This window comes from Condylura cristata, unplaced genomic scaffold (genome assembly GCF_000260355.1).
Source record: "Condylura cristata isolate star-nosed mole 26May11 unplaced genomic scaffold, ConCri1.0 scaffold00036, whole genome shotgun sequence".
In the NCBI taxonomy this organism is placed as follows: Eukaryota; Metazoa; Chordata; class Mammalia; order Eulipotyphla; family Talpidae; genus Condylura; species Condylura cristata.
Genome location: NW_004567137.1, coordinates 4,449,225 through 4,475,387, shown reverse-complemented (window position 1 = coordinate 4,475,387; position 26,163 = coordinate 4,449,225). Strand labels below are relative to the sequence as shown.

General features: G+C 38.9%; 2 protein-coding genes across 2 annotated transcripts in view; one reads left to right on the top strand and one right to left on the bottom strand.

Moving 5' to 3' along the window:
- LRMP (lymphoid-restricted membrane protein) overlaps nt 1-5,550 on the top strand; it is a 37,845-nt gene extending 32,295 nt beyond the window's left edge. The window contains exons 13-19 of the mRNA XM_012732782.1: nt 970-1,117; nt 1,858-1,901; nt 2,975-3,037; nt 3,148-3,194; nt 3,447-3,548; nt 4,577-4,684; nt 5,120-5,550. Coding sequence (XP_012588236.1) covers nt 970-1,117; nt 1,858-1,901; nt 2,975-3,037; nt 3,148-3,194; nt 3,447-3,548; nt 4,577-4,684; nt 5,120-5,363 — 756 coding nt within the window. The 3' untranslated portion in view covers nt 5,364-5,550. The remainder of the gene's footprint in view (nt 1-969; nt 1,118-1,857; nt 1,902-2,974; nt 3,038-3,147; nt 3,195-3,446; nt 3,549-4,576; nt 4,685-5,119) is intronic.
- CASC1 (cancer susceptibility candidate 1) overlaps nt 1-26,163 on the bottom strand; it is a 73,448-nt gene that overhangs the window by 11,652 nt on the left and 35,633 nt on the right. The window contains exons 9-15 of the mRNA XM_012732781.1: nt 19,031-19,106; nt 16,272-16,432; nt 13,896-14,052; nt 9,304-9,518; nt 7,897-8,064; nt 6,512-6,625; nt 5,652-5,966 (exon numbers count right to left, since the gene is read on the bottom strand). Coding sequence (XP_012588235.1) covers nt 5,688-5,966; nt 6,512-6,625; nt 7,897-8,064; nt 9,304-9,518; nt 13,896-14,052; nt 16,272-16,432; nt 19,031-19,106 — 1,170 coding nt within the window. The 3' untranslated portion in view covers nt 5,652-5,687. The remainder of the gene's footprint in view (nt 1-5,651; nt 5,967-6,511; nt 6,626-7,896; nt 8,065-9,303; nt 9,519-13,895; nt 14,053-16,271; nt 16,433-19,030; nt 19,107-26,163) is intronic.

Below are 26,163 nucleotides of genomic sequence, written 5' to 3'. Positions count from 1 at the left end.
TTGGGATGTTAGATTCCCCAGAAAAAAATCTATGAACTGCCTGCCTTGAGAATCAAAGCCCAGTACTGAGGGGAGCTGGAAGGAGGAAGAAGGCTAGAATACCTTAATGACCAATATGGATGCAGAGTTTTGCTGACATCTGCCTTTTAGTATGATTCATTTACCATCAACTTTGTTACTCCCTGATCTCCATACCCTCTAATTCTCTAAGATACTGAACTATTGTAGTCTTCCTTGTTTGGCCTGGGGGGGATCTGGTTGACGGATTTTTCTTTATATATATATATATATATTTTACATTTTCTTCATTTTGTGCATTTTTTCATCTTGGTTGTAATCCTGTGGACTTTCCACCACCACTTCACCCCTGTGCCATCACCATAGTCCTGTGTGCTCTTCCCACCCCAGTTTTGATCTTGTACCCCTCTCCTTCCGCATAGAATGTCTCTGGCTTATAGTTGTTAGTTGATGTTATTTTACTTTATTGCAATTACTATAATATATATATATATACACACACACATATATATATACATACGTGTGTACATATATATGTACATGTATATATACGTGTGTGTGTATATATATTTATATATATATTTTCTCCTTATCCCTTACACTCGATTTTCAACATTTCTTCTGCGCACACATCTACCTTTAAATACAATTCTAGAAGTGTCCCATTCTTGAGTCTTAGGGGCTTTCTATGGTGCAACCTAGGTTGTGTCTAGGGTTTTCTTGCTGTTTTTCTGAGGATTCAGCCTTTTTAGATATAGCTCATCTAACACTCATTCTCCTTCTAGCAGACTCTCAAGTTTTGTTGCTGTCACCTCCTCTTCTACTTACCCTGAGAGGCTCATGCCTTTCTTAAAAACAAACAAATGCCTTGTCATTTTAGTGGTATGTGGTGCTGAAATGAAAAGCAAGACTGTATTTGCAGTACAAATATTCCCTTTCTCTTCCTCCTAGGAAAGTCGGGTTAGTAAAGCAGTTGAAGTAATGATTCAGCATGTCGAAAACCTGAAGAGAATGTATGCCAAAGAGCATGCTGAACTAGAAGAACTGAAACAGGTTCTCCTGCAGAATGAAAGGTCATTTAACCCTCTTGAAGATGAAGGTAATTGAAGTTTATGATAATGGTATGAGTGATATTTTCCTAACATTCTCCTCATTCTGTTGCTAATTCTTAATATCTTTAGTGAAGATGATTAGGTTAAGGGGATAATTGTAGAACTGGTTATTTACATAACCCAACACAAGGCATTAGTTAGAAAATAGGTGGAGCGACAAGGATTCCTTAATGAACACAAGTTCATTAAATCAATTTACATTACCGAGGTTGAATCTAATCCGTCGAGTTGACCTTGTGTTCTACTTAGGACATGTTAGAATTGACTTGTTTTCCACATATAAAGCAAGGTGCAATCATATAATGAGCTACTCTCAACAATGGTTCTGTATTCCTCAGAAGAAATTACCCTGGAAATGGAACTTCATGATGGATTGAAAAACTAGGGTACATGAGAGACCATGGAAACTGCCTTCATATAAGGATTATGGAAATTTTGCAATAGTTTTATTTTAAATTAGTAACAGACTTGTCTGAGAATTCTTTTAATGATCATTCCCTCTCTGGAAAAGAAACCATGTTTGACCATTTAATCAATAGACCGTTGGACTGCAGACAAAAGGCTGCATTCCCTTGGTTATGATGGTAACCATTTATATATATAGAGAGAGATTGCTCAGTAGTCTCCAGGGTCTTAAACATTTTGATTTTCTTTGTAGAGAACTAAGACCACTGCATACATTCGCATATACAATTCCTAAAATGTACAAAGGTGTTTTTCTTTTCAGATGACTGCCAAGTTAAAAAACGCCCCACTTCTCTAAACTCCAAGGTAATTACCAATTGACTTAATAGCTGTCTATCAAATATTACATGTGAAAGATTTTGAAATGTTAAAGCCACATGATAAATGTAAATCATAAAACAGCAGTGGTCCTGCTGTTCAAGAAACTGGTTTTCATGTTTAGAGGTATGTTTTCACATCTCGTGCTGTATTTGAATGCTAACTAGAAAGGAAGACCAGTGTAAGTGTCTCATGCAGAACTGCCTTGCAAGCAGTCTCCCAGTGGAGAACCGCATCACAGAATCCACAGGGTCAGCAGAATCCTCCTTTCTCTGCTTTATCGCCCTCATCCCTTGGCTCCGCCTCTAGGGGGTGAGAAGGTTTCAGTTCTGGGCATCAAAGCTCCTTCTTAGAAGTCCCCTTTTTTTCATGCTTAAAAATCAAAGTATTTGTAGTAAGAAGGGGGCGGTGGTAATACTGAAAGTCAACCAGTAGTTTTTGCCACAGTTTGCAAATCAGGATTTCATAGAATCTTTTCATGGAATTTTTGAATAAGTTCCTTTAATCATTGCACTCAAATTTCTTTCACAGATGGGAAAAGTCAGATTTATAGAAATGACTAGTGATGGTGATGTAGGGGAAGAGCCACAATTAGTACCAGGTTTCTGTCTAGTACTAATTTTTTTGCTTAACATATCTGTCATTAAATTAGGGATGATGACTTAAGATAAATGATTCACATACATCATTTATTTCCTGAATCTGTATTCCAGGCTGAGACAGAAACAGTCCCATTCACTAAAATATCATACTCATCAATGGAAAAGTGAAGTTACGGGGTTAGGGAAGGTAAAAAAACAGGTGCATATTGGAGAAAGTTATTCTAAATATAAAAGAAATGGTGGCAAAAGAATAGACAAATCTGGTGCATTAACAATATGTTTTATATGCACAGAATCATAAATGTGGTTGTCGGAGCAGATGTACAGACTTGAATACTTGACAGACTGTTCAATGTTAGAAGGCAAATAATGTAAACTTACACAGAACCCTTCCGGGGTGCAAGGCAGGAGCAGGTAGTGACAGTTAGCTAAATGTCCACCCTCTCTCTCCTTGGGCAGCCATCTTCTCTCAGAAGAGTGACCATTGCCTCTTTGCCCAGAAATATTGGAAATGTAGGCTTGGTAAGTAAATGCTTGTTTTTAGTCAAAAGCATATTTATTTATTAGATGACAAAGCAATACATGTTATTAAATTCACCTTTATCATGTCTTTACACCTCTGGATGGCAAAGGTGGCAGGGATGGAAAACGAGCGATTCAGCAGGAGGTCAAGTAGCTGGTAAGTGTAATTTTATGGCTGTTCTTGGCAAACCTTAGTGTTTTATAATTTGCCTAAATTATACTATGTTTGAAGTGAGCATAAGATAGTTACAAAAATTGGCTGTGGTCATGTAGTTTTGTGAACTGTTGAGTGTGCCAAGAAAAAAAAAAATGAGCTACTGGTTTGCCCTGATTTAAGGAATAGGAAGTCACTTGATAATTAATGGCTACAGATATTTTGATCTGACAAGCGGCTGTACTCTCTATTTAGGCGTATATTGGGGTCAAAGCAGAGTGAACACCGGCCCTCCTTACAGCGATTTATTAGCACCTATTCCTGGGCAGATGCTGAAGAAGAAAAATGTGAATTAAAGTAGGTATTCATTTGTTAACCTGACTCTAGCTGGGGCAAAAATGTTGCCCCCTGGACAGGAGACCACTGCTGTATCCAAGAGAGGACTGTCACACTTGTAGAGCCTGTAAACACTTATTTGTGAATACATTCATGCCTGTGACACTCAGGACTGCCTGCAGGTTTTGAGGCCTTTCCTTAGAAAAGATGGAGGAATTTGCCAGATTTGAGAAGGTCATTTTTTCCCTATATTGGTCTCTGGTCCATATGTAATTCAGGCTCTTACCTATCACACAGGTCAGATATCAAGTGCTACTCACTGGGCAGGCTGCCTGGCTGCTCTTGCCCATTTTCCTTAGCTGTAGAGAGAAGTGTCACGTGACACCAGAGGACCCTGGCTCCACCCCAGCAACCTGGCATCAGATCTATCTCCCTGGGAGCCTTCAGCATCCTGAGTTCTCTTCGAAAGAGTTAACAGCTTTTCTTTTTGATTCAGGCAGTGCAAAGGGAGTTTCCTTCAAAAGATTACTGTTCATTTGTTCCTTTTAGTTAGTATGAAGTGTATGGTTTTACTGAGCAGTCTCTGTAAACAAGAGACTGAAACCTCGAGAATGCACTTGAGTCTGACCTTTAGAGCTTGCTTCCTTTAAAAAGGAAACTAAAAGCTACCACCTCAATTCTCCATCGATGCTTGACTGACAAGCTTGTTTTTGCAATGGTGAGGGCATTAGGAGGTTGTCAATGAACAGGATAGGAAAACAATTAAAGTTTTAGATCTCTTTGGCTCACTGAGTATAAGTTTAAATAGCTTCACACTAAGAATAGTTTCGTACACTTTTCAAAACTCAAGTTTTAGAGAAAAGGCATTTTGCTGTTTCTCCAGTTTATCACTGATTAAAAACTAGTTAAACACAGTTGACCTTCCTTCCCCTTTTTATTTGCTCTTTGGCTATTTTATAAATACAAGGAGTTACTTTTTGAAGTTAAATTCTTGTAAGGTATAGTACATTACCCTTAGTTTCAAATACTTAAAAATAATACTTCTACAGAACTAAAGAGGACTCAGAAGCTCCTGAAGAAGAAACCATAGAAAGGACAAGAAAGCCAAGTCTTTCTGAGAAGAAAAATATTCCATCAAAATGGGATGTCTCCTCAGTGTAAGCTGTCCACTTGGGGTGGGGAAGGCTAAGGCAGGGAAAACAGGACTTGTCTTAGCTACCTGATGTCACTAAGCACCTGTCAAACTGTGGGATTTAGGACAAATAACTTTCATGTGGCCTCCGAGGGTTTTCCCGGAACCTCTGGCCCTGAGGGTGGGAGCTCAGTGTGAGGCCCACAGGGCCCAAGTGAGCACAGTGCCTTGACCTACGAGTGCTAAAAACACCAAGTCAGGGCATTGTTATGAGCTGCACGCGCACGTGCTTAGATCTTGCACAAGCACTCCAAGGCTGTATTTCAGTGCAGCACCAACCCAGGGTCCGGTGAGAGATGTCCTCACAGCCCATGCTGCCCCCTAACTTGTACTTAACCCAGGCTATGTGGCGGGTGGACAGTGTGTTTCTGGTAAATTCTGAATTGGCTTTTCCTTACAGTCACGAGACCATTGCTTCCTGGACCTCCAGCCTCAGGACGGCACTCAGAAACACCAACAAGACCCTCTGGCTCTCAGCGGCCCTGGCCGTGCTGTTGGCAGCGCTGATGAGCTTCCTCACCTGCCGCCTCGGGCCCAAGTCTGTGGACGCCGCTCCCACCCAGGAGGGGGACTCCTGGATGTCTCTAGAACATATTCTGTGGCCATTTACCAGGCTGCAACACAACGGGCCCCCACCAGTGTAACCGCAGCTCATCCTAATATAAGTATCTTGGTTTTTAAAAAGTTTCAGTATCTGAACTTTGTAAATTAGCTTCTAGCTGAGAAATTATGTGGTTCTCTAAATGACTTAAGATAATTTATTTCCCCTCTTTTGTGTTGACCTCCCCCACAAACTGCAGTGGGGAAGTGGGGAGCCTATACTATTTGAGGGAGAGCTCTGATAGATGGTTTTTAAAAATTTATAGAAATAAAGTATAAAATATATATTAGATGATTTCAGTAGCCCTTATTACAACCTACTGAAAAAGTACCTGATTTTTCTTCAGCTGCTTGATTCTTCACAGTGGCTAAGAATAGCTGAGCAACCTGGTAGACAGAAGCATGTGGCATACAGTGTCAATGAACTGGCAATTGGAGTTCCTGATTTTCTCCATTGCTTCTTGAGACGCGAAGTCCTTAACCATGTGATATAGAGTAGAATGAAATTCGGTTTCTTCTTTAATGGTGTCAGAGAATGCCTCACTGTATTCATCGATCTTGAGTCTTTGAGTTCTATCTGCACTAAACATCAAAAGGGGCGAATCAGGCTTCTGAATAGGGTCTTCTTTAGCAAGGTGTTCGCTCACCTACAGAAAATAGGAAAGGTTTGTTAATACTCTTCTTCCAGAATACCCAATAGAAGAGGAAGTACTATTTCAAGAGCTCGCTGATAGGTGAAGGTAAATAATAAAAAAGCCTTGGCTACTGAAGTCAGAATGGTGGTTACCCACAGGGAAGGGTCCAGCCCATACTGTACAGGTGTGCTGTGGATACAATCATCAATAACTGAGAACTGCAACCCTTACTCAAGGATCTCCTGTGCTAATGGGAGGAGCACATGAACAGGCTAAGTTTATGCTAACATATCTACCAGTCAGCTTCCAGAATTATTAAGATGCCATCTTTCCCAGGCGATGGGAAATGGCCCAGAAAATCAACTAGGAAGCCCAACCTCTCTGAGGGGAGAGTCCATGAATCATATGCCTGACCATACACCATAATGGACGGTGATGAGGTTCTAAATTTCATTTTGAATAGTAATTTCCCCCCCATTATATCTTTTAAGAGGAAAAAATCATGATTTATATTAGTTAGCATTTAAAACACTTGCATGGATTTTTGTGTACGATACCTTAAATACAACCCTTGTAGAATTACATTGTAAATTCCATCTGCTCCAACCAAATGCAAATGCAGAGCTTAGCAAGGCCATTTGGCGATAAGCTTTCATTTCTACCAAAGCAACCTGTCAACAAGAAAACAAATAGTTGATTGTGGAGTTTCTCCCCCAGTCTGCGGACTGTCTGCTCTCCAGTGTGGAAAGCTCCATTCAAAAGACAGATTATGTGACTCCTCTGGCAGTAGAATCCAAATCTAGCGGTCTGCAAGGGCCTCTGTGATCTGACACCCCCACATTTGCTCATCAGATCTTACCTCCTTTTCTTTGCTTTTTTGGCTCCTAGCCCCCTGTTCTCCACCCGGCAGCTACTTCTCAAGTTATCTCCCTGGACTGAACTCCCCATCTTCCTGTTGGGCTCTACTTTCTCATGGAGTCCCCTAGTGCCCTATTTGACATCGCTCACTGTTCTTTCTTTTTCTGTATGCCTTTAGCATAGTAGAATGTTTCATTTATTTGCTTCCTACTAGAAAGTAAGCTCCAACCAGGGCTGAGGCCTTGTTTTAGATGCTGAGATACAGAAGCAAATACAATGCTAAAGAGTGTATAAGTGGTCACAAAAATCCTGGAGTTTGAGGTTAGTACACTACATTCAGCATTACAACAGTAACCAGCAATCTGAGTTACTAAATCCAAGGTTGTTTTTTTTTTTAATCCCTATGCATATTATGTTGTACATATTCAGTGATTCTTTTCAAATGATTCTGATAGCCACCTACTGTTATTAGTTAGTGTTTTATAAACATGCGCTTGGGTATAAAGCAGTTCTGCCCAAAATACCTTTCATGATTAGAAGCTACTTCATCTTCATTCATATATCAAAGGCATGTATTAAACATCTATATTCTAGGAATATGCTAGATTCAAAGTTGATTACAAAACAGTCCCTGTCTTAGAGAGCTCACACACAGTTTAGCCAGGAAGGAGCACATCTTACTAAAAGGCTTCTGACTGACATAAAGCAGTGTACAGACCAAAAGCAGCAGCAAGTGCTTTCAGTGTCTTTGTGGCCCTTGAATGTGCTTATTTTCACCTAACTTGGGGAAGTGCGGCGTTATTTACTCTTGCAGGACAGACTATCTGTTCTGCTGGCCAACAGTGGATATGTATCACTTGTTAATATGGAGAGACAGGCTTATTTTCTTAGTGAATATTAAAATTACAACATTTGAAAGAACCCTAGATTTTTGTGGCTTGCAATTTATTATTCCTTTCTTTCTAACTATAATCCTGTGCATGTGAATATAGAAAGCCCATGGTGTAGTTAACATTCACATAAAATTAATGCTAACATTCTATGGAATATCTAGAGTATTAAGTTTAGACAGATTCATTCTCACCTTATAGTTTATGGAAACATAAAAATGAGAGTGTCCAGAAGGGAAGATATTCATTCCCACTTCTTTCAAGGCAATGATGAAAGAAACAGGAGTCATCCACTTTCCTTCCAAAATAGAGAATTTTTCTTGATTAGTTAGTTTGAGAGAGGCTAACATGCAGAGGTTCTCCTGGATTCAATAAGAAAAAAGTAATTTAATAAATTATTTCATTATCATTCAAGTGCTAGCTTTTGGGTTTTTACACTATATATGTTTTTGTAAACTCCATGCCACTCTATAATAAAAATAATGTATGACGGTTAGCTATTAGGCCAGATCTGAAAACTCTGCCACTCCATCTCCACTCTGCCTCACTCAGTTTTCTCACTCTCTTTAGGCTTCATGTGAACAATTAAAGAATTATGCTAAGCCATCTCTCAGGTCTTCACCTATCTCATGACATAAAAATACTACATATATTCATACCAAATTAAAATAGCTATTTGATAACATTCATAATTTTTAAAGACAATATTTAAATCTTACCTATGAAAACAGAATAATTAGTGCAAATTACCTAGTTTAAAAGTGGCAATTCAGGTCCCTCCCTGGTGCCGCAGCGGGTTAAACCACTGCACTAAGAAGCTTAAGCCACTTCCGCATGAGTTCGATCCCCACCTGCCCTTGAGGAGATCCACATGGCACGGCAGACCTCTCCTGACTGGCCCGCTGCTCCCCTCAGCAGTGTACTTCGTCGATCTGCCTGTTCTGCTCCCTACTCTGTCTCTGGTGAATCCTCTCACCCTCCACATCTCTGGCCTATACCCCAGTTCTGTACAAATAAATAAATCTTTTTTTAAAAAAAGTGGCAATTCAAAGATATACAGATTTTATCTCATTTTATCCATCCCGTAAAATTTACTTCAAAGGCACAACCAGTGATATTATTTTTGTAACTTGACCAAGTGCTACAACCATCACCATAGGTCACTTTTACACCTTCAGCCTCCCACAATAAAATCTTTATGCCTGTTAACACTTACTTTCCATCCCAACCTCAGCCTCAGGTACTCTGTCTCTGTATTTCAGGCTGTATAATTTCTGATGGACAAGCAATAGATGGAAAGAACAACTTCAAGGGCTTCACAATTAAATATCAGGAAACCTCTAAACCTCTAAATATCAGGAAGCCTGCACCTTCATGAATTGCTCTCTGCCTGGTAATGGAGGGACAATTTGAGTTACCCTTGTTATATATTATTGCTTACCTATTCAGCTAAAACTTCATTTAGAAATTGTAAGTGCATTTAATCAAGATGCATTTTAAATATATTTCTAAAAGGCATTGCAATGCGTAAACTACAGTGGAATGCTAACTTGGACAAATGTTCTTATGCCAGACAGGTTTCCTACTCTTATAATACTTACTTTAATTTGTATTTGAATCTCAGCAAACACCGTAATCACAGTCAAAAGTACTTTGTTCACATCAAGTGGTGTTAGTTCCCATGACTGGTATGGCATGTTGACATGATTATCCTGCATCAAGGTGAGAGGGCCAAAGGTTTCCAAGCTCACTGTCAGAAGTCGGTCCTGTGCTTTGTAAGTTATAATGCTGATGCCATCAGTTTTCCAACGTTTACCTTTATAATCAAGGAAAAAGTAGTGTTAGTGTCATTTCTTCCTACACAGAAAGATGAAAACCAGCCAAAATGATTGTATTGTATTCTCCTTTTCTAAATTACATGAAAATTATAGAAAAATAATTTTTATAATTTAGAATTACAGAATATAATCCTCTATATACAATTATAAATACAGAAGTGCAATTGCCTGTGTGCTGTTACTTCCTGCCCACAGATGGAGTGCCAGATCCTCAGCATGTTTGTGAGGCCTTCAGAATGAACTCTACTCACATTGGACTTGACCCCTGACGTGGCCCCTCCCCAACATCACATTCCCTGTGTCACTGCTCACACAGTTCTTTGTTCCTAGAGCACTCCTCCTCACTCTTTAAGAGCCTTTCTTTATCTGTAGTGAGGGCAGTTCTTTTTAATAAGTTTACCTGGCTGTGCAATCATCATCACAATCTAGTTTTGGAACATCACTATCTTCCCTGCATTATCCCTGCTATTCATTTAGTTCATTCTCATCCCTCCTCCCATTTGGGCAGCCACTAATATATGGCCTGTCTGCACAAAAAGATGCTCATGTTCTCTCGGTAGCAGGGAAATGCAAATCAAAATGAGGGACTGTCTCATCACATTTACAAGACTGGCTATTCCCTAAAAGATAAGAAACAAGAATTACAGTGGAACCAAGACAAGGAAACCCTTGCCTGCTGTTGGTGGGAATATAAATGAGTATGCCTGTGGAAAAGAGTATGGAGAGTCCTCCAGAATTTAAAAATAGATATTCCATACAATAACATGCCATTTTGGGTATTTACTGAAGAAAACAAAAAACACTAATTTGAAGAGCTCTATGTGTCTCCATATTCACTGCAGTCAGAACTTGAACCTAAGTGCTCATCAAAAGATGACTGGATAAAGAAGATATGATACACACATATTGGAATATTACTGTGCTATAAAAAGATGGAATCTTAATATTTGCAACAATATAGGTAATTATACTCAGTGAGAGAAGCCAGATGGAGAAAAACAATCATCCTGTGATTTCACTCATGTCTACACAGAAATAAATGAACTAAAGACAACAAAAATAAATTTTCATACTCTTGAGACTAAATGAACAAAAATAAATTTTTAGACTCTAAGATTAAATTAGCAGTTGGCAGAAGAGACAGGGGTTAAGGTGGTAGGTAAATAAAGTGACCTGGTAGTGAAGGATGGAATTAGATTGTTAGTGGTGAACCTAATGTATTATATACAGATGTTGATTTATAACAATGCATACCTATAGCTTACATGCTATAAACAATGTTATTTCAATAAAAAACTAAAACTAAAGTTGGCAAAAGATTTGAAGAAACATTTCATTTAAGAAAATATTCAAGGAAGATTCTGAATATTGTCAGTTTTTTTTTTTAAGATTTATTTATTTATGCATACAGAACTGGGGTACAGGCCAGAGGCTCAGGTGTGGTGAGAGGATTCACCAGGAACAGAGTGGGGAACAGAACAGGCAGATCGACAAAGTACACTGCTGAGGGGAGCAGCGGGTGGGTCAGGAGAGGTCTGCCACACCATGTGGATCTCCTCCGGGGCAGGCGGGGATCGAACTCATGCAGAAGTGGCTTTTGAGTGCAGTGCTTTAACCCACTGCGCCACCAGGGAGGGCCAATATTGTCAGTTTTTAAGGGGTAAATTAGATATCATTTCATATGCACTAGAATGACTGTTCTCAAAGTGAAAGATAATAAATGCTTGCAAGGATGTGGAGAAATACGAAGTTTCATATATAGCTACCAAGCTCATACAACGGTACAGCTATGCCAAAGAATTTAGCAGTGTCAAACTATATGCAGCCCAACAACGCTTCCCCCTAGGTATACACTCAAGAAAAAAGCACACCTCCACACACAGATTGGCCTGCAAATGCTGCCTTCTTCCTGTAATACTCTGGGCTGAGGGGCTGCCTTTTAACCCTCCTAGAGTCTCCTGGCCAGAGGCAGCCTCTCACTGCACTGCATTCCTTCCTGTGAGCCTCTCCCTCAAATTTGAAAACCCAGAAGTTCACTTTGTGTCACTTTGCATGTGGATTATTTCGAGCTAAGGTTAATCAAAGCCCTGCAAGCTCCTAAACTTTTGTCAACTATCCCTTATCGACATAGAAGGATGGAAATTGGGCTATTACCCAGATTTAGGATTTATCAGAAATAACTTACTGGAGAAATGGATCTGTATGGCAAGGCAAACACCTAGTTATAGAGCGCCTCGTCACCATCAGGCATCCCCTTCCTCTCTCCTCAAAGCCTCATCCTGGCCGGTTCCTTGGCACACCCTGTAGAAGCTCACTGGCCGTTTGCTTTGGAATCATCATCCATGTACAGAATGCAGACACGTGTGATTCAATTTGTTGTTTTTCCATACCCAACTGTTTGATGTCACTGAATGCTCAAGCAGCTTGAAGAAAACTCAGAGAGAGATGGAGGGAAATCTCTCTGTACCTACAGTCCCCAGAGGAAGGATCTTCATGACATTTATCTCTATAATTCTTATTGTTTAGCATATTTATGGCATAAATGAAACATTCTCTTCCTAGGCAACACTGTGTATTTCCACTTAGCTTTTTTCTCACATGGAAGATTCTACTATTTTAGTCTCTTTCTCTGGACAAATACAATTACATTGACATTCATTTTTAATTTTTTTGTTTAAAAAATAAACTTTCAAAGTTAAAAATCAGCACTTTTCATGAGTTCTCAAATTGCTAGTATTTCCTGGCAAACAGTATCCTCATGGTTTTGTAGGGAGAAAAACTTTTTTTCCATTACCCTTCTAGAATATTGGCTAACACAGCCCTGTAAATAAGATACAAGTTAACAGGAATAAAAACAAAGTCGACTTCATACATAAGGAACCCCACAATGGCATGAGCCTCCCCTTTAGGCCCCTGACTCTTCTGTGTCATTCTGACCTGGGGGAAAGGGGAGGCATCTGGGACCTCAAATGGGAAGAAGACAACTCACAGGGAATTGGGCAATGATTATTTGTTAATTTATAAATTAATTTATTTGCCATGCCAGAGTCAAAGGACACTGTGGGGCTTTGAATAAACAGACCTCACTAATTTCTTCCAGTTGACCCCCCCTAAGCCTGGGGATAGCTCCTTCCAGCAGTAGGCCCCCTATTGAAATTCTACTAGTTAAGAGGGAGAGGAAGAGCTCTCTCAGAGGCTTGGGACTTGATTACCTTTCTCTCAGCATAATCCACAAACCAAAATGGCTTATTTGGGGGAGACTCATCCTGAGCCCCTTCAGTGCTGTACAATTATTGCACTTAAAATTTTACACAAGTTATATTTCCCTGAATCACATGAAATAACTTATCTTGTGTAACACTGACTCAGTATGAATTAGTTTTAATTAATACTATTTGGGAACTAACCATTATTAAAGGAAAGGCTGGTCGTTAAAACCAGCTGAAAGGAAGAAATTACCTCACTGTTCATTCTATAAAGGATGGTTAGAAAAACACTGTTTTTAACATTTAACTCCATTTCTAGAATGTAAATTGTCTGCTGACATGTCTGCACAAGCAAAAATGTGGAACACTATAGCAGCTATAAATAAGTTTGTACTTAGAAGTGAAATTTAAATTCTCTGCCCCATATCTAAATGAATAGCGATCTAATCTGTCCCCAACCCACCACCCAGTGTTTTAGTTTGCTCACAAATATATAGATGTATAAAGTAATAAAGTAACAAAACTAAATAGATTTCTTCAGGAGCCTTAAAACTGCATCCATTAATTCACATGACCAAGACTAGTCTGCCTAAAATGAGATTATTTGTTAATGATTACTGAATCATTATCTTGTATCTGTTAGTATTTCTGATTTTACTAACATTTACTTAAATTTTGAGTCAGCAACAATTATCTATGGCTTAGATTTCCCATTTATCCATTCCCCAAACCCCACACTTATTTATAGTAAGATTTGCAACTTACGGAAATAATTATTTTATAATTACCCCATCTGAAGTATTTGATTATTTTTAGGCTTTTCATTTGTTCATTGATTTTTGACATGTCATACTGTAGTAATATTTTTGTTCATTTCTTTACTTTTAATAAATTTAATGACACTATCCAAAATAGTCATCCAGAAGCTATGGCAGATGTAAACACTTTAGCAGTAGTTCTAAATTCAAACATTTTTAAGCTCCAAAGCCTATTAATTTTCATCAAGAGCAAACAAATCCAAGGCTCTATAACTGGCATGGAAATGTGTAATTTAGAAACTCAGTGTCCACATTGTTTAGCTAGTAAAGACTTGCATTATCACACCTTTCTGACTACAGATTACCAAAGCAGGTTACTGCAATGACATACCTTCAGCATCCCACCTGGCGACCACAGGTTCCTCAAAAAATAGCACATTCTCATGAACCTGCAGTGTGACTTCTATGGGTGGGAAGGCATTTTCTGCTTCCAAGTCGTCTGCAGTTTCTGGAGGATATATGTATTTATGTAATCCTTCTTTGAGTATCTTTTAAAAATGATCCAAATAACACCAAGTTAGAAACTGGTAACAGTTGAAGATGTCAGTGTCAATGAGCAAGCGACACAGTTATTTCTAAGCCATACTGCAATTTGGGCCCATTTAACTACAGGTTGACTAATAAAATGTCACAATGAAACTTAATTGATGATTGAAGGGGAAAAACTGCTAATTTCAAATGTCATTACAGTATTCTGTTATGGGCGAGGTTTTACTCATCATTTTATTCCTCCAACCAATTCTCCAAGGCATAGAAACACATCACACACCTTAAGCTTATGCAGCGTTATATGTTAGTTATAGCTCAATAAAGCTGGGGGACAGGAAGAAGGCAGACGAAGCCACCAGCAGCTCTCTCTGGGTAAAGAAAACTGGCACAATGTTTGAATTCAGCAGAAGGATCTAGGGAAGGTTTAAACTCTCAGAAAGGGGAGAATGGAGAATTCTTATGAAGATGGGAGGTTACTGAAGAGAGATTTACAAAGAAACTAAAAAGGAGAACTCTTTGTTACAGCAGACAAAAATAGGTGAGAAGTAATCTGGACTCAGAGAACATAAAGCTGTGATACTATAATATTCTGACAAAATTTGAGTGTATTGCTAGATTTTAGATGAATCCTTGAAACCCTTAGCTCAGTTTGGGACCTTCCTGTGGATAAAGATTTGCAAAGTCCTGCCTTCACCAAAGGGATGTTTTTTTAGACTAACTATCTTTCAAGTATTCAGAAATATGAAAAGCTGATTCTAATAGATTCCTCAAAGTGGCTTAAACCAAATTATCACCCTCACACTTGCTCCACGAGGTGCCTTCTAAGTGGTTGGGAAGAAGCAGCAAAGAGTTGCCCTAACACCCTCAAAGGGGGAAAACTAATTGGGGAGATTGTATTTGGTTACATATAAAGCACAGATACTGATCTAGCAAGTACACAATGATACAGTACATCTGCAATACTAACATTTCATGAAGAGTCTTGGGGGAGGGATGTCTACAAAGGCTCCTTAGGGGTCAATAATGGAAGATGTTGATAGGTGCTGCTTTAATCAGTGATGTACTGAGGTCCTTCATGAGTGGAACTATGGGTAAGAAATGACCATAATCTGTTTGCATAATATATTTGGGGAGGGGCAGAAGTGAGTGGGGGGTGTGAGGGGAGAGACAAAAATGAGACAGAAAAAGAAGGGAAGGGGAGAAAGGAGGAAATAGGAAAGTGGAAGGAGGTAGGCCAACCTAAGCGGATGTATGTAGCACACAAGCACTGTGAAGTTAAAATTAATCAAGTCAACAGTGCAAGTGCTATCGCTTAACAGACAGGAGTGAGAAGCTCCTTCCAAGAAGATCAAAGAACACTGTCATCAATACCCCACAGCTCCAAGTGTGGTGCCTCTATGAGCGAGCAGCACTGGCTACTTGGATCGAGGCACCTGGAACCTTCATGTGCCTGTGCAGCACCTGAGGGTCCTGTGGAAACGCAGAGGCAGGAGGTCTGAGGTGAACACAGTCATGCCTTTCTAACCAGCATGTGCTGCTGATGGTCCAGAGAGCACACACTGCAGCTCAAGTATTCAGCCCAGGGGCACAAACACCTCAGGATGAGTCTGACTAAAACACAGGTCGCTGAGTCTCACCTCTAAAACTTCTAATGAACCCCAGACACCCACTAAAGTAGGATGTCCCCCAATGATAACAACAATTCTGGTCAAGGACCAAATGCTCAGAAAATGTTGGGAACCAGTCGACAAGTGGCTGCTGGAGGATGACCGCTAATACCAGTTTTTGAAGTAGCTTCACTACAGCACGGCCGTGCCGCTCCCTGCCCACACGAGTGTGTCAGCATGCAGGGCAGTGTGACGAGCAGCAGCAAAGCTGGGGTGGCCCACAAAGCTCAAAAGATGAAGCATCCTGTCTCTTATGTAAAAGCTTGCCATCCTCTGATGCAAATTATCATTAGTGTCACATGAGTACATACTAGACGTAGTGTTCTAGGTTTACAATTAACATGTATGGATTTCGGTTAAAAATTCACATTATTTTGGATTCCCTTCTCCTTAGAATCTTTTCAGTACCTATAATTCAAGACAGCGAAAAATGACAATTTTTTTCCTCTTGTGCTTAATAGGGCTCAAGAGCATTATCTCTTAGGTAATTTGGCATTAAAAAAAGCATGAGAAATTATTTTACTGAAATTTTGATTCAGGAATCAACCTACTTCCACAATGAGCCAGCCCTTCATTGGTTTACACTGTGGGGGAAGCTCGAAAATATCCAAGTGGTACACCCCACCCAGTGTCGCGAACTGGCATAAGTCAACCTCGTTGTCGTCAAACACACACGGCTTTTCCTGCACATTCTCGATCAGCGACAGATGTGCTAAAATAAATCAGAATTGTTTTAGTTTTAAAAAGTCTTAACGTTTTTGCACTTTCTTAAGAGGGAAAATTTCAAAGTTCTCTCGCTGGTAAGTTTTTTATTTAACTAGCTACTAAAACTTTTTGAAAAAAGGCTAATTCAAAACTATTCATGAGGTTAATCTGGGAAATGAAGATAAGGATATTAAGTATACATGGAAGAGCTTCATTTATATAATACACTAAGCTTTCGAAAATTTACATACAATCTGAATGTATTACTAAGAAAATAAAAACTTTACATTGTAGGGCAGGAAAATTATGTTTCCCTCCTCCTTTCCCTCTTCCTTTCTGAGGTCTTGGCAGAGATCTATGAAATAAAAGCAGGTTAATTATAGCAAAACCAACTGCAGTTCACTAAAGAGGTGTCTTAGAACCCTGGAGTGTATACCATCAGCAGAGCCAGTAAATTTGTGTAGCAATAATAGGACAAACAACAGGACAAGGACTGCTCGGCTTCCTTGAGGGGAGCTCCAGTCAGATGCTACAGCCGGGCACGGGATTCCCTTGTGCCCACTCCAAGCTGACAGGCTCTAAACCTGGAAAGTCACATCCAGCCTTTACACAAAAGGATGAGGGAAGGGAGTCTTGCATCTGTGTTCTTTCCAGTGACTTTCCGCTAAAAATTCTAAGAGAGCATAATTTGCTTCCTTTCAATTGAAAAGATCCCAAAATGGTTTAAAACAACATTTGATTATTCTGGCCCAAATATGAAATTAAAGGGTTTGTTTTTTTTTTTTGCCCACAAAAACAGGGTTAGAGGCCTGACAGTATAGAAATTGGACTGGATAATCTTTGCTCAGGAACTTTTGGGGAGATTTTATGATCCCATGAATTATGAATGATTATCCCATGACTTATCAGTGCACAGTCAGAGGAAGGGCTGACGCCACACGGCTCTGGAACAGTCACCACTTACTAGACCCTTTCTGTACAGTGCAGGGAGTGGGGGTAGCAGCGCACTTAAAGAGATTTCATCCCCTCATCCCCTCAGCTCCTTCCTCCTCTGAATTGGCACCGCAGGAGCTGCGCTCTGACAGTTTGTGGGATTTGTGAAGAATTAAGATGGCACCAGACAATGACAACTCAGGACTTGTGGCATCGCGTATTATTTTTACCCTCCCCCATAAAAAAAAGATGGTTCTGAATTTAACCCATGAAGATAAGACACTTAAAAACTAATTAAAAAATGACCAGAGAAAATACCAGCTAAGCAATTTTTCCTTCTTATACATTCAATAAAATGTAGACTTTAAATTTCATGTCTCTAATTAAAAATGTATTTACCTGAAAAAAAGTATGAAGAACCACTGTGTCCAAATTTGCACATTTAAGATATTATTTGGGGATCACCATGCCAAGAAATTTGGTTTTACTGAGAGAGGTTCATAAACTAACTTGTTTCTTACGTATCTTATTTCTAACAGTAAAATTACATCATAAGGGATGCAGGAAAATTGTAAAGTTACAAACCTTGGTTAGTGCTGAAACTAAAGTATGTTGGGAAAGTGAAGAAGTAGACAAGGATCCTGCTGTTAAAAAATATGCTATGAAATATATAGAAAAAGATTTCTAATAAGTAACTAGGAAAGATTCCTTAGGGAATTCAAAAGTGAAAGAAGAGAACATTAAGGTTAATGGGAAAGATGTATATAATCTCAAATTAAAATCTACAAATTAGACATCACTATTATGTTGATATTTTAAACTATAGTTGCCCCTTACTGGAGGTAAAGGGGTGCTGATTCCAGTGCAGTTAAAGCTGCAATATGACTCTTGACCCCCCTCAAACTTAACTACTGACATGCTGCTTTGACCAGAAGCCTTACCAGTAAGTTGAGATTAACATGCATTTGCAAATTATCAACTGTATTCTTACAAAAAAGTCACAATGAACATTAAGAAAATCATAAGGAAAAAAAAAAGCCTTTACTGCTGCCCTAAGTTTACAGCATCTGCTTATGAGAAAGTCCGTGTCTGAGTGGACCCTCACAGTCCAAACCCGGAGGCTCTAGGATCAACTGTATATCCAGCTGCTGTTTTTCAGAACAAGGTCGAACATAGACATGTTAAGAAGTTTCCAAACATGTATGTGTGCTCACAAATGTTCATTGCATCATTGTTTGTAACAAAACATTCGAGTTATGTTTATAATAGGGATTTACACAGCGCACAGTGCATTTATTGGATGGAATTATATAGTGATTAAAAAAGCAAAGTTACCAATGTGTTCTTACTTAGAAAAAATGTTGATTATTAATTTATGTAGAAAACACAGACATGTCTAGAATGAATAACAAATGCTGTTAGGTAAAGAACCAGTTTTCAACAACAAAAAAATGTATCATGTGATTGATCCTATGATTTTATTAAAAATCATGAGACATAGTCCATACAAATAAAAAGTACTGGTTAACAGTAGTGACCTCAGAGCAAGGACTATGAAAAATGTTCCTTTTAAATATGTTTTTCAGCATTTGAAGTTTCTTTTACAACACCCCTACATTTCTTTTGCAAGCAGAAGGTTGTAATAAATTTTAAAGTACAATTTAGAAGATACCTGCTGAAATTCTATCACTTAGCAGTTTCATTTCCAGTTCAAATGTTATGGTGTCAGGGTCTTCCTGGACAGAGCACTACAGAAAACACAAGGACACAGGAGTGTGAAGGTCAGTAGTGGCTTCAGCCCAGGTCCATTCTCTTTCTGTTCCACTTCCCACCCCAGATGCCTGCTATCATAATTCGAGCATCCCAAGTTGGCACTCCTCTGGTGAAAAACTTGACAGTAGTTTCTTCAAATGCAATTAAAGTGACAGCACATCTCCACAGAACTTCCCAAGAGTAGGAGCAAGTATTCTGGGACTCTCTGCTGAAAATCCTCCAATGTAAAAAAGAGACGCTAGGGAGCAATGAAGCTATAAATATAGTATTTGCATTTACATTTTAGTTTCAACAAAGTTTTAGGTCTTGCTTGATTTTGGCAATCAGATCTCTGATAGAATAATTCCAGAGCCTGCTTCTGAGTAAGCATCTTAAGGAAATGAAAGTTGGGAAGATATTTTACTACCTCATTATACTCTGGTCAAAATAATCCCACAACAGGAAGAAATCTGAGCTATAATTATATCTAAGCCTGCCAATAAGTACCACTGTGATCTTACATCAGTCATAGAATAAATCTTGTAAACAATCCTAAAGAAATAGCAATTATCTTAATTTCACAAGTATGGAGGGAGATAACTTTTCTAAGGGTCAAATAAAATAAAGAATTCAGTGTCCTGAAAACAATACATAAATGTAGTACTGTTATTATAAAGTGTGGGGTGTGTGCTAATATTGCTAATATTTGCAGACTGCATGATATCCAGCAAATTCCACTTGACCTCGATTTACCAACTTCCTCTTAACCTGTTTCAATCGTACTGAATGCTCTGCTAGCCATTTGTTTCTGCAGGCCTCTGAAGCTTCTCAATCACTGATTCATTCAACAGTTTGTATAGAGTGCCTAAATTATTCAGGCATTGTTACATACTAGGAATTATAAGAGGAAAAGAACTACAAGGAGCTTGTAGTTTTTTAGGGAAGTAGGTAAACAAATAGGTCTGATACAGTTTTGTGGGTGCTACAGTGAACGGGAAGAGGTTCACAACAGGGGTAAAAGAGGAACAGCCAATTCTGTAGGAAGAGGAGGAGTGTGAAGTCAGGAAATACTACCTAGTACTGGTGAACTTTGACTTAAATCTTGAAAGATAGTTCAGTCTTTCCCAAAAAGGGTGGGAATAAATTCCAAGTGTGTGAGGGCAGAAAGGCATGAAGCAAAAGCCAGGGTGGCAAGCACCCCATGTAGACAGAGAGGGTTGGGGCGCAGCTGAAGCTGCAGCACGTGGCTTGGTTGTGGTGAATCACCCCAATGCCAATCTGTAAGGACTAGCATTTCTCCTGTGGGGTTAAAAAAAAATTCTTCCATGAGACAATTAATTTGAGAGTAGCATGAAGAAATCTGTATTTGAAAAGAATATTCTGGTGGCCAACAGATGAGTAGAGCACTTAGGAAGAGTGAGGTATGCAAGGCTGGAGGCTAAGAGTAAGACAAGGGAGACACAATTAGGGCCTTGGGGAGGTCAGGGAGGGGGTCAGGAAGTCAAGTCAACGTTAACCAGGATGACAACTGCATATCAAGTGAAGGTGAGGCTTCATGAAAGCTAGTCTTCACCTGTCCGGCTCAGTAACCAGGTGGGTGGTGTTAAGATTATCAAGAGGGAAGGAGGACAGGTTTGGGGAAAGGGGGGATGAATTTGACTGTGAGTATGTTGAATTACTGTGCTTTCTTCTGGTCTTTCTTATAGGAAGGATTGTGACCTTTAGAAACGCCAGATGTATATGACCAATAAGCAAGTCAGGTTTAGGTGCACTAAGATTTGTACTTTCAGACTTTTCTGCACAGACCTTCTCCTTGGGAGCCAGAGTCTTGGGCACATTCTCAGCTTCCCATGCCACCAGCACAGCAGTTCTCTGGAACCCGCTCTCTACCACTGTATGCTACTCTGTAGCTCAAATGACTCTTGAAGGTTACACTCCCTGACGAAGGAAGCAGCATGGCCATTTACATTCGGGGCAAGCTGCTTCATCTTGGTGACTAGGCTGGAAGGTTTTCCTATCACACAGCTGCAGCAGCAGGGCCTGCTCCTCCTGCACAGAAGTTAAGGTTCAACGACACTCGATGATCGTTCATACACTATAAAGTTTCTTGTGTATGTTGCCAATGAAGCTGAAAAAATATTTATTTCCTGTTATGTCTGACATCTGGCAATCAAAGTTCTCTTCCATCACAACGCTCACAAAAATGGTTGTTTTTCCCCCATATTTTTCTTCTCCTAGGTAAACTTTAATATGTTTTTTCAAGTTTCAAACTTAGCAACTGGAATTTTTATTTCAGCCACATTTACACATATACATCATATTTAGATCTATAAAAGTAATATTTTCTAAAAAAACATGTTTGCCTGGAAATATTGACAGAAGATGAAGCAGAGAAGGTAGTTTAAGTTTACCTTTTCATTGCTATCCTAGCTGAGTAGATACAGAAACTGACATGTAATATGCAAGAACCTCAAGCACACTAGCAAAGTAGGTTTCACTGCAAATGCACAGGGAATATGTAACATGGAAATTCTTCTACTATATGTACAGTTTGCATTTGATTTAAAAACATAATCTGCATAAAAAATAAGATCAGTGGGAAAATAACGGAATTCCAGAAACAGACCTCAAAATGCACTTTGAAAATTAGCATATGGTATGCCATACCCATGAGAAAAGCTTAGGTTTATATGGTGTTTTGAGATAGTTTAGATTTGGAGTGAAATAAATTTAGATTTTCCCACTTTACACTAAAATAAAATGCAACTGGATAAAAGGAAGATTTGAATGTAAAAGCATAAATAGACCAGCCAGAATCCAAAAACTGTAGATGTACTTGAGGAAAAAAATAAGAGACAGGTATCATGAATTGTCAATAAAATAGGGGATCTACAAAACATCAGCAGTGAATACAGATTTGATAGACTGGCTTGCGTTTTATTCTGATCAAAAGAAGAGCTACATTTCCTTCACCCACTGATTTGATTTCCAATTTTTTTTCAACAAACGAGTATTAAAATATGACAAGATCTTCAGAGTAAATTTCTGGAACTTGTTCTTGATAGGAAATTAAAGATCACTTTGAAAACACAGCATCACTTGTTTCTGTTGTGGGTCACACTTAGGAATGGTTATCCTGGGTTTGCTGACCTCTCCTTTAATCCTCCTTAACCCTGTGCCCCCCAGTCTGAGTCAGGGATGAGCTTCAGGAATGCACATACCTCACTCAGATGTGGGAGTTGCATCTGACCTGCCTGGGCCCCAGTCTGCCTGCTTGACATCTCCCTTTGTGTGTTGCACACTCACACCTGACCCAAACTCATTTCACTCAAGCAAGTCAGCCATTTCTGTCCATCTCAGGAAACTGCACCACCATCTGCCTGCCTTCCAAAAATAAAACTCAGCAAGGCTTATTCATTTCACCTCCAAAACATATCCCAAACACGCGCACCTTTCAATGTGTCCGATGCCCACCTTCATCAGGCTGCCATGGCCTCACATGCCTCCACGCTGCTGTCTTCCAGGCTACTGCACTTCCACACCGTGATTTCTTCTCTACTACCTGGGAGCTAGAAAAACCTTTCAAAGCCATAAAACAGAACATGCCATTCTACATACTACCTGTGAAGGCTTCCTGATGCATTTACAATGAAACCTGAACTTTCTATTCTAGGAGCTCACTCTAGCTCCTTCTTCCCTCTCTGAGTTAGTCTAGTACCACATTCCTCCTAGCCACCAGCTCTACCCACACGGCCTTCTTCTTGGGTGCCTCATTTATCTCTTATGAACTTTATAGTAGTTCTGTCCATATATGAAAATACTTTCACTCTGATCAGTATATAGCTGGTCCCTTCCAGAAATGATGACAGATGGGGCCCTCCCTAACCATGCAATCTAGCCTCCACCCACCTGACACTCCCTGACACCTAGTCTCTTTCCTTCTGTGTGCAGCATTTATCACTCTATTTTCCAGTTTTTCTTGTTCCTTGTGGGTTTCTCCTGACTTGTGTGTGAATCAAAGAGCAGGAATATTATTGGTTCTTGCACACCTGAGGGCCAAAAGACTACCTTACATCAGGTGCACATTCAGTAAAGATTTGTTGAGAGAAGAAGGAAGTATGAATAAGGTCCAGTCCATGATGGTGAAAATGGGCTGCTAAGTCCACTGTAGAAGTTAAATCCAGGTTGCTGAATGTTAAGGTTAGATTTTCCACATGGGTGTCCCTCATGGATTTTATCCATAATGATAAATTGTGGGCCAATAAGGATTCACATCTCTAAAGCTAACAATTTCTCCAAACTATTCCTTTTGACCAGAGGAAGCTTCTTTCCTTCCCATCTAAACTCCTCCATACTTATTTAAAAAGATGTAGCTCAAATGCTGCCTCATTAGAAATGACTTCCAGTCTGTTCATTCCACTCTTTTTGGATTTATTTTGACTGAAGTCTCATGCATAATTCTCTCAAATCAAGGACAGCATGACTGATAATAAACAGTTCAAGTTAATAATCAGCCTAAATGTGTATGGTCAGAATTCACCAATAGGCTAACAATTGGCATGAAAAAATTCCAGCTTTCAATACTCTGTTTATAAGAGAACAAATTTAAAACCAAAAGATTAAAACAAACTAAAAATAATAGGCTAGAACAGATCAGGCATGCTAATAACAAAGTACATCAGGAACTTAAAGTCTCATATCTAATAAGCTAGATGTTCAACTAAAATAGGACTAACATGGACACTATATGATGATTAAGGGAACAACTTACCAAGAAGAAATAGCTCACTAATAATTGTGCTCCATATTTGTGCTCTAGTTATACAGAACAACTATTAACAGACCTAAGCCAATCTATCAACAAAAATACAAATGTCAGAGACTTTAACCACCACCGACACAAAGAGATAGAAAATTGACAAGAAACAAAGTTCTACTTCAGATGGATTTACCTGACATTTACATCCTAAAAGCATATTCTTCTCCAGTGAACATGGAAAAGTTCATATACTATGATACAACAAGTCTCAGAAAATGCACAAAAATAGAAATTATATCAAACAGCTCCACAGATCATAATGCTATAAAGCCAGAAATTAACCATAAATGGAATCCTGGAAAAAACTAATATATGTGGAGACTAAACAAAACACTCTCAAGCAACTCTTGGGTCCATAAATAAGAGATTTTTTAAAAATCTAGAAACTAATAAAAATGGAGGGACAAGCTACCAGGTCCTGCAGGATACTGAACAGCAGTAGAACATGGGAAGTTCACAACAATAGAGGCCAACATAAAAACATGAGAAAGATCTGGTGTTAAACTGAGGAAGATCTCAATTTAGAAATCTAACTCTGCAGCTGAATAAATTGGAAAAAGGACAAAAGCACCCAAAACTAGAAGAAGGCAAGAATAATACAAATTAGAGCAGAATAAATGAATTTAAAACAAAGATAGTTCAAAAGATGACAGTGGAACTGGGGGTTGGTTCTTTGCAAAAATAAGTCATTACCTATGTTCACAAAGAGGAGGAAAAAAATACAAATTAATAGAATCAGAAGTTAAGGAGGTAAAAAATAAAAACTGCAGAAATACACATGGTAAGAACCTATCATAAAGATCTCTGTGCAAACTAACTGGAAAATCGAGAGGAAATGAGCAAATTCTTAGATCCTCCCAAGATTGAGCCAAGATAAAACAACTAAAACAGTCCAATCACAAGCTCTCAAATGGGAAGAGTATAAAAGCCTCACCAAAAATAAAAGTCCAGAACCAGATGGCTTCATCAGTGAGTTCTTCTAAACCTATAAATAGCAAATACCTCTCCTACTCACACTCTTCAAAAAACTGAACAGGGAGAGAACTCCCCAACACATTCTCTGAGGCCAACATTACCCTGATCCCAAAACCAAACAAAAATAATACAAAAGAAGAAAATCATAAACCAACATCTCTAATGAACATGGAAGTAAATTTTTTCAACAAAGTCCGAGCAAAAATAAATACGGCAACAAATCAAAGTATCACCTACCACGATAAAGTAGGCTTCATCCCAGAGAAGTTAGGCTGATTCAACATGTGTAAATCAAACAACATCATTCACCAGGTCAACCAAAGGGAAAATCACTTGATTATATTAAATTGAACATCCAGTTATGATAAAAACCTTCCAAAACTCACAATACATGGAAACTACCAAATTGTACAAAAACCATATATGACAAACCCAGTATCAATGTTACACTCAATTGTGAAAAGCCAAAAGTGTGTCCACTAAAACTGACAAAGCATAGATACCCAACTATTACCACTTATTCAACTATTACCACTTATACCAACTATTCCCACTTCCTAGATGAAGGAATTAGGCAAAAAAAAAGTAATGAAAGGAATGTGAGTTGAAAAAGTAATTAAAGGAATCCAAACTGAAAAAGAAAATTGTCACTATTTACAGAAACCAAAAGATTTTACAAAAAAACTTCTAGAAATAATAAATGAACTCGCAAAGTGACAGGATACAAAATCAATACACGAAAGTCAGCAGTATTTCTATATGAGAGAAATATATCACAAAAAAGGGAAACAAGGAACACAATTCCATTTATAGTCATGTCCAAAGAGAGAACTACCTGGAAATAAACTTATTGAGGGAGGTAAAGAGCTGTACAATGAAAACTATAAAACTCTATTAAATAAAAGAAGACACATAGAAAAGGAAAACTATCCCATGCTCATGGATGGAAAGAATTAACATCGTTCAAGTGGCTATACTACTCAAGAGAACTTACAGATTTAATTCAGTGCCTATCAAAATACCAAAGACTTTTTTTTTTTACAAAGATTTATTTATTTATGCATACAGAACTGAAGTACAGGCCAGAGGTGCAGGGGTGGTGAAAGGCTTCACCAGAGACAAAGTGGGGAGCAGAACACGCAGATCTACGAAGTACACTGCTGAGAGGAGCAGCGGGCGGGTCAGGAGAGGTCTGCCTCGCCATGTGGTCACCTCCCGGGCAGGCAGGGATAGAACTCGTGCTGAAGTGGTTTTGGCTT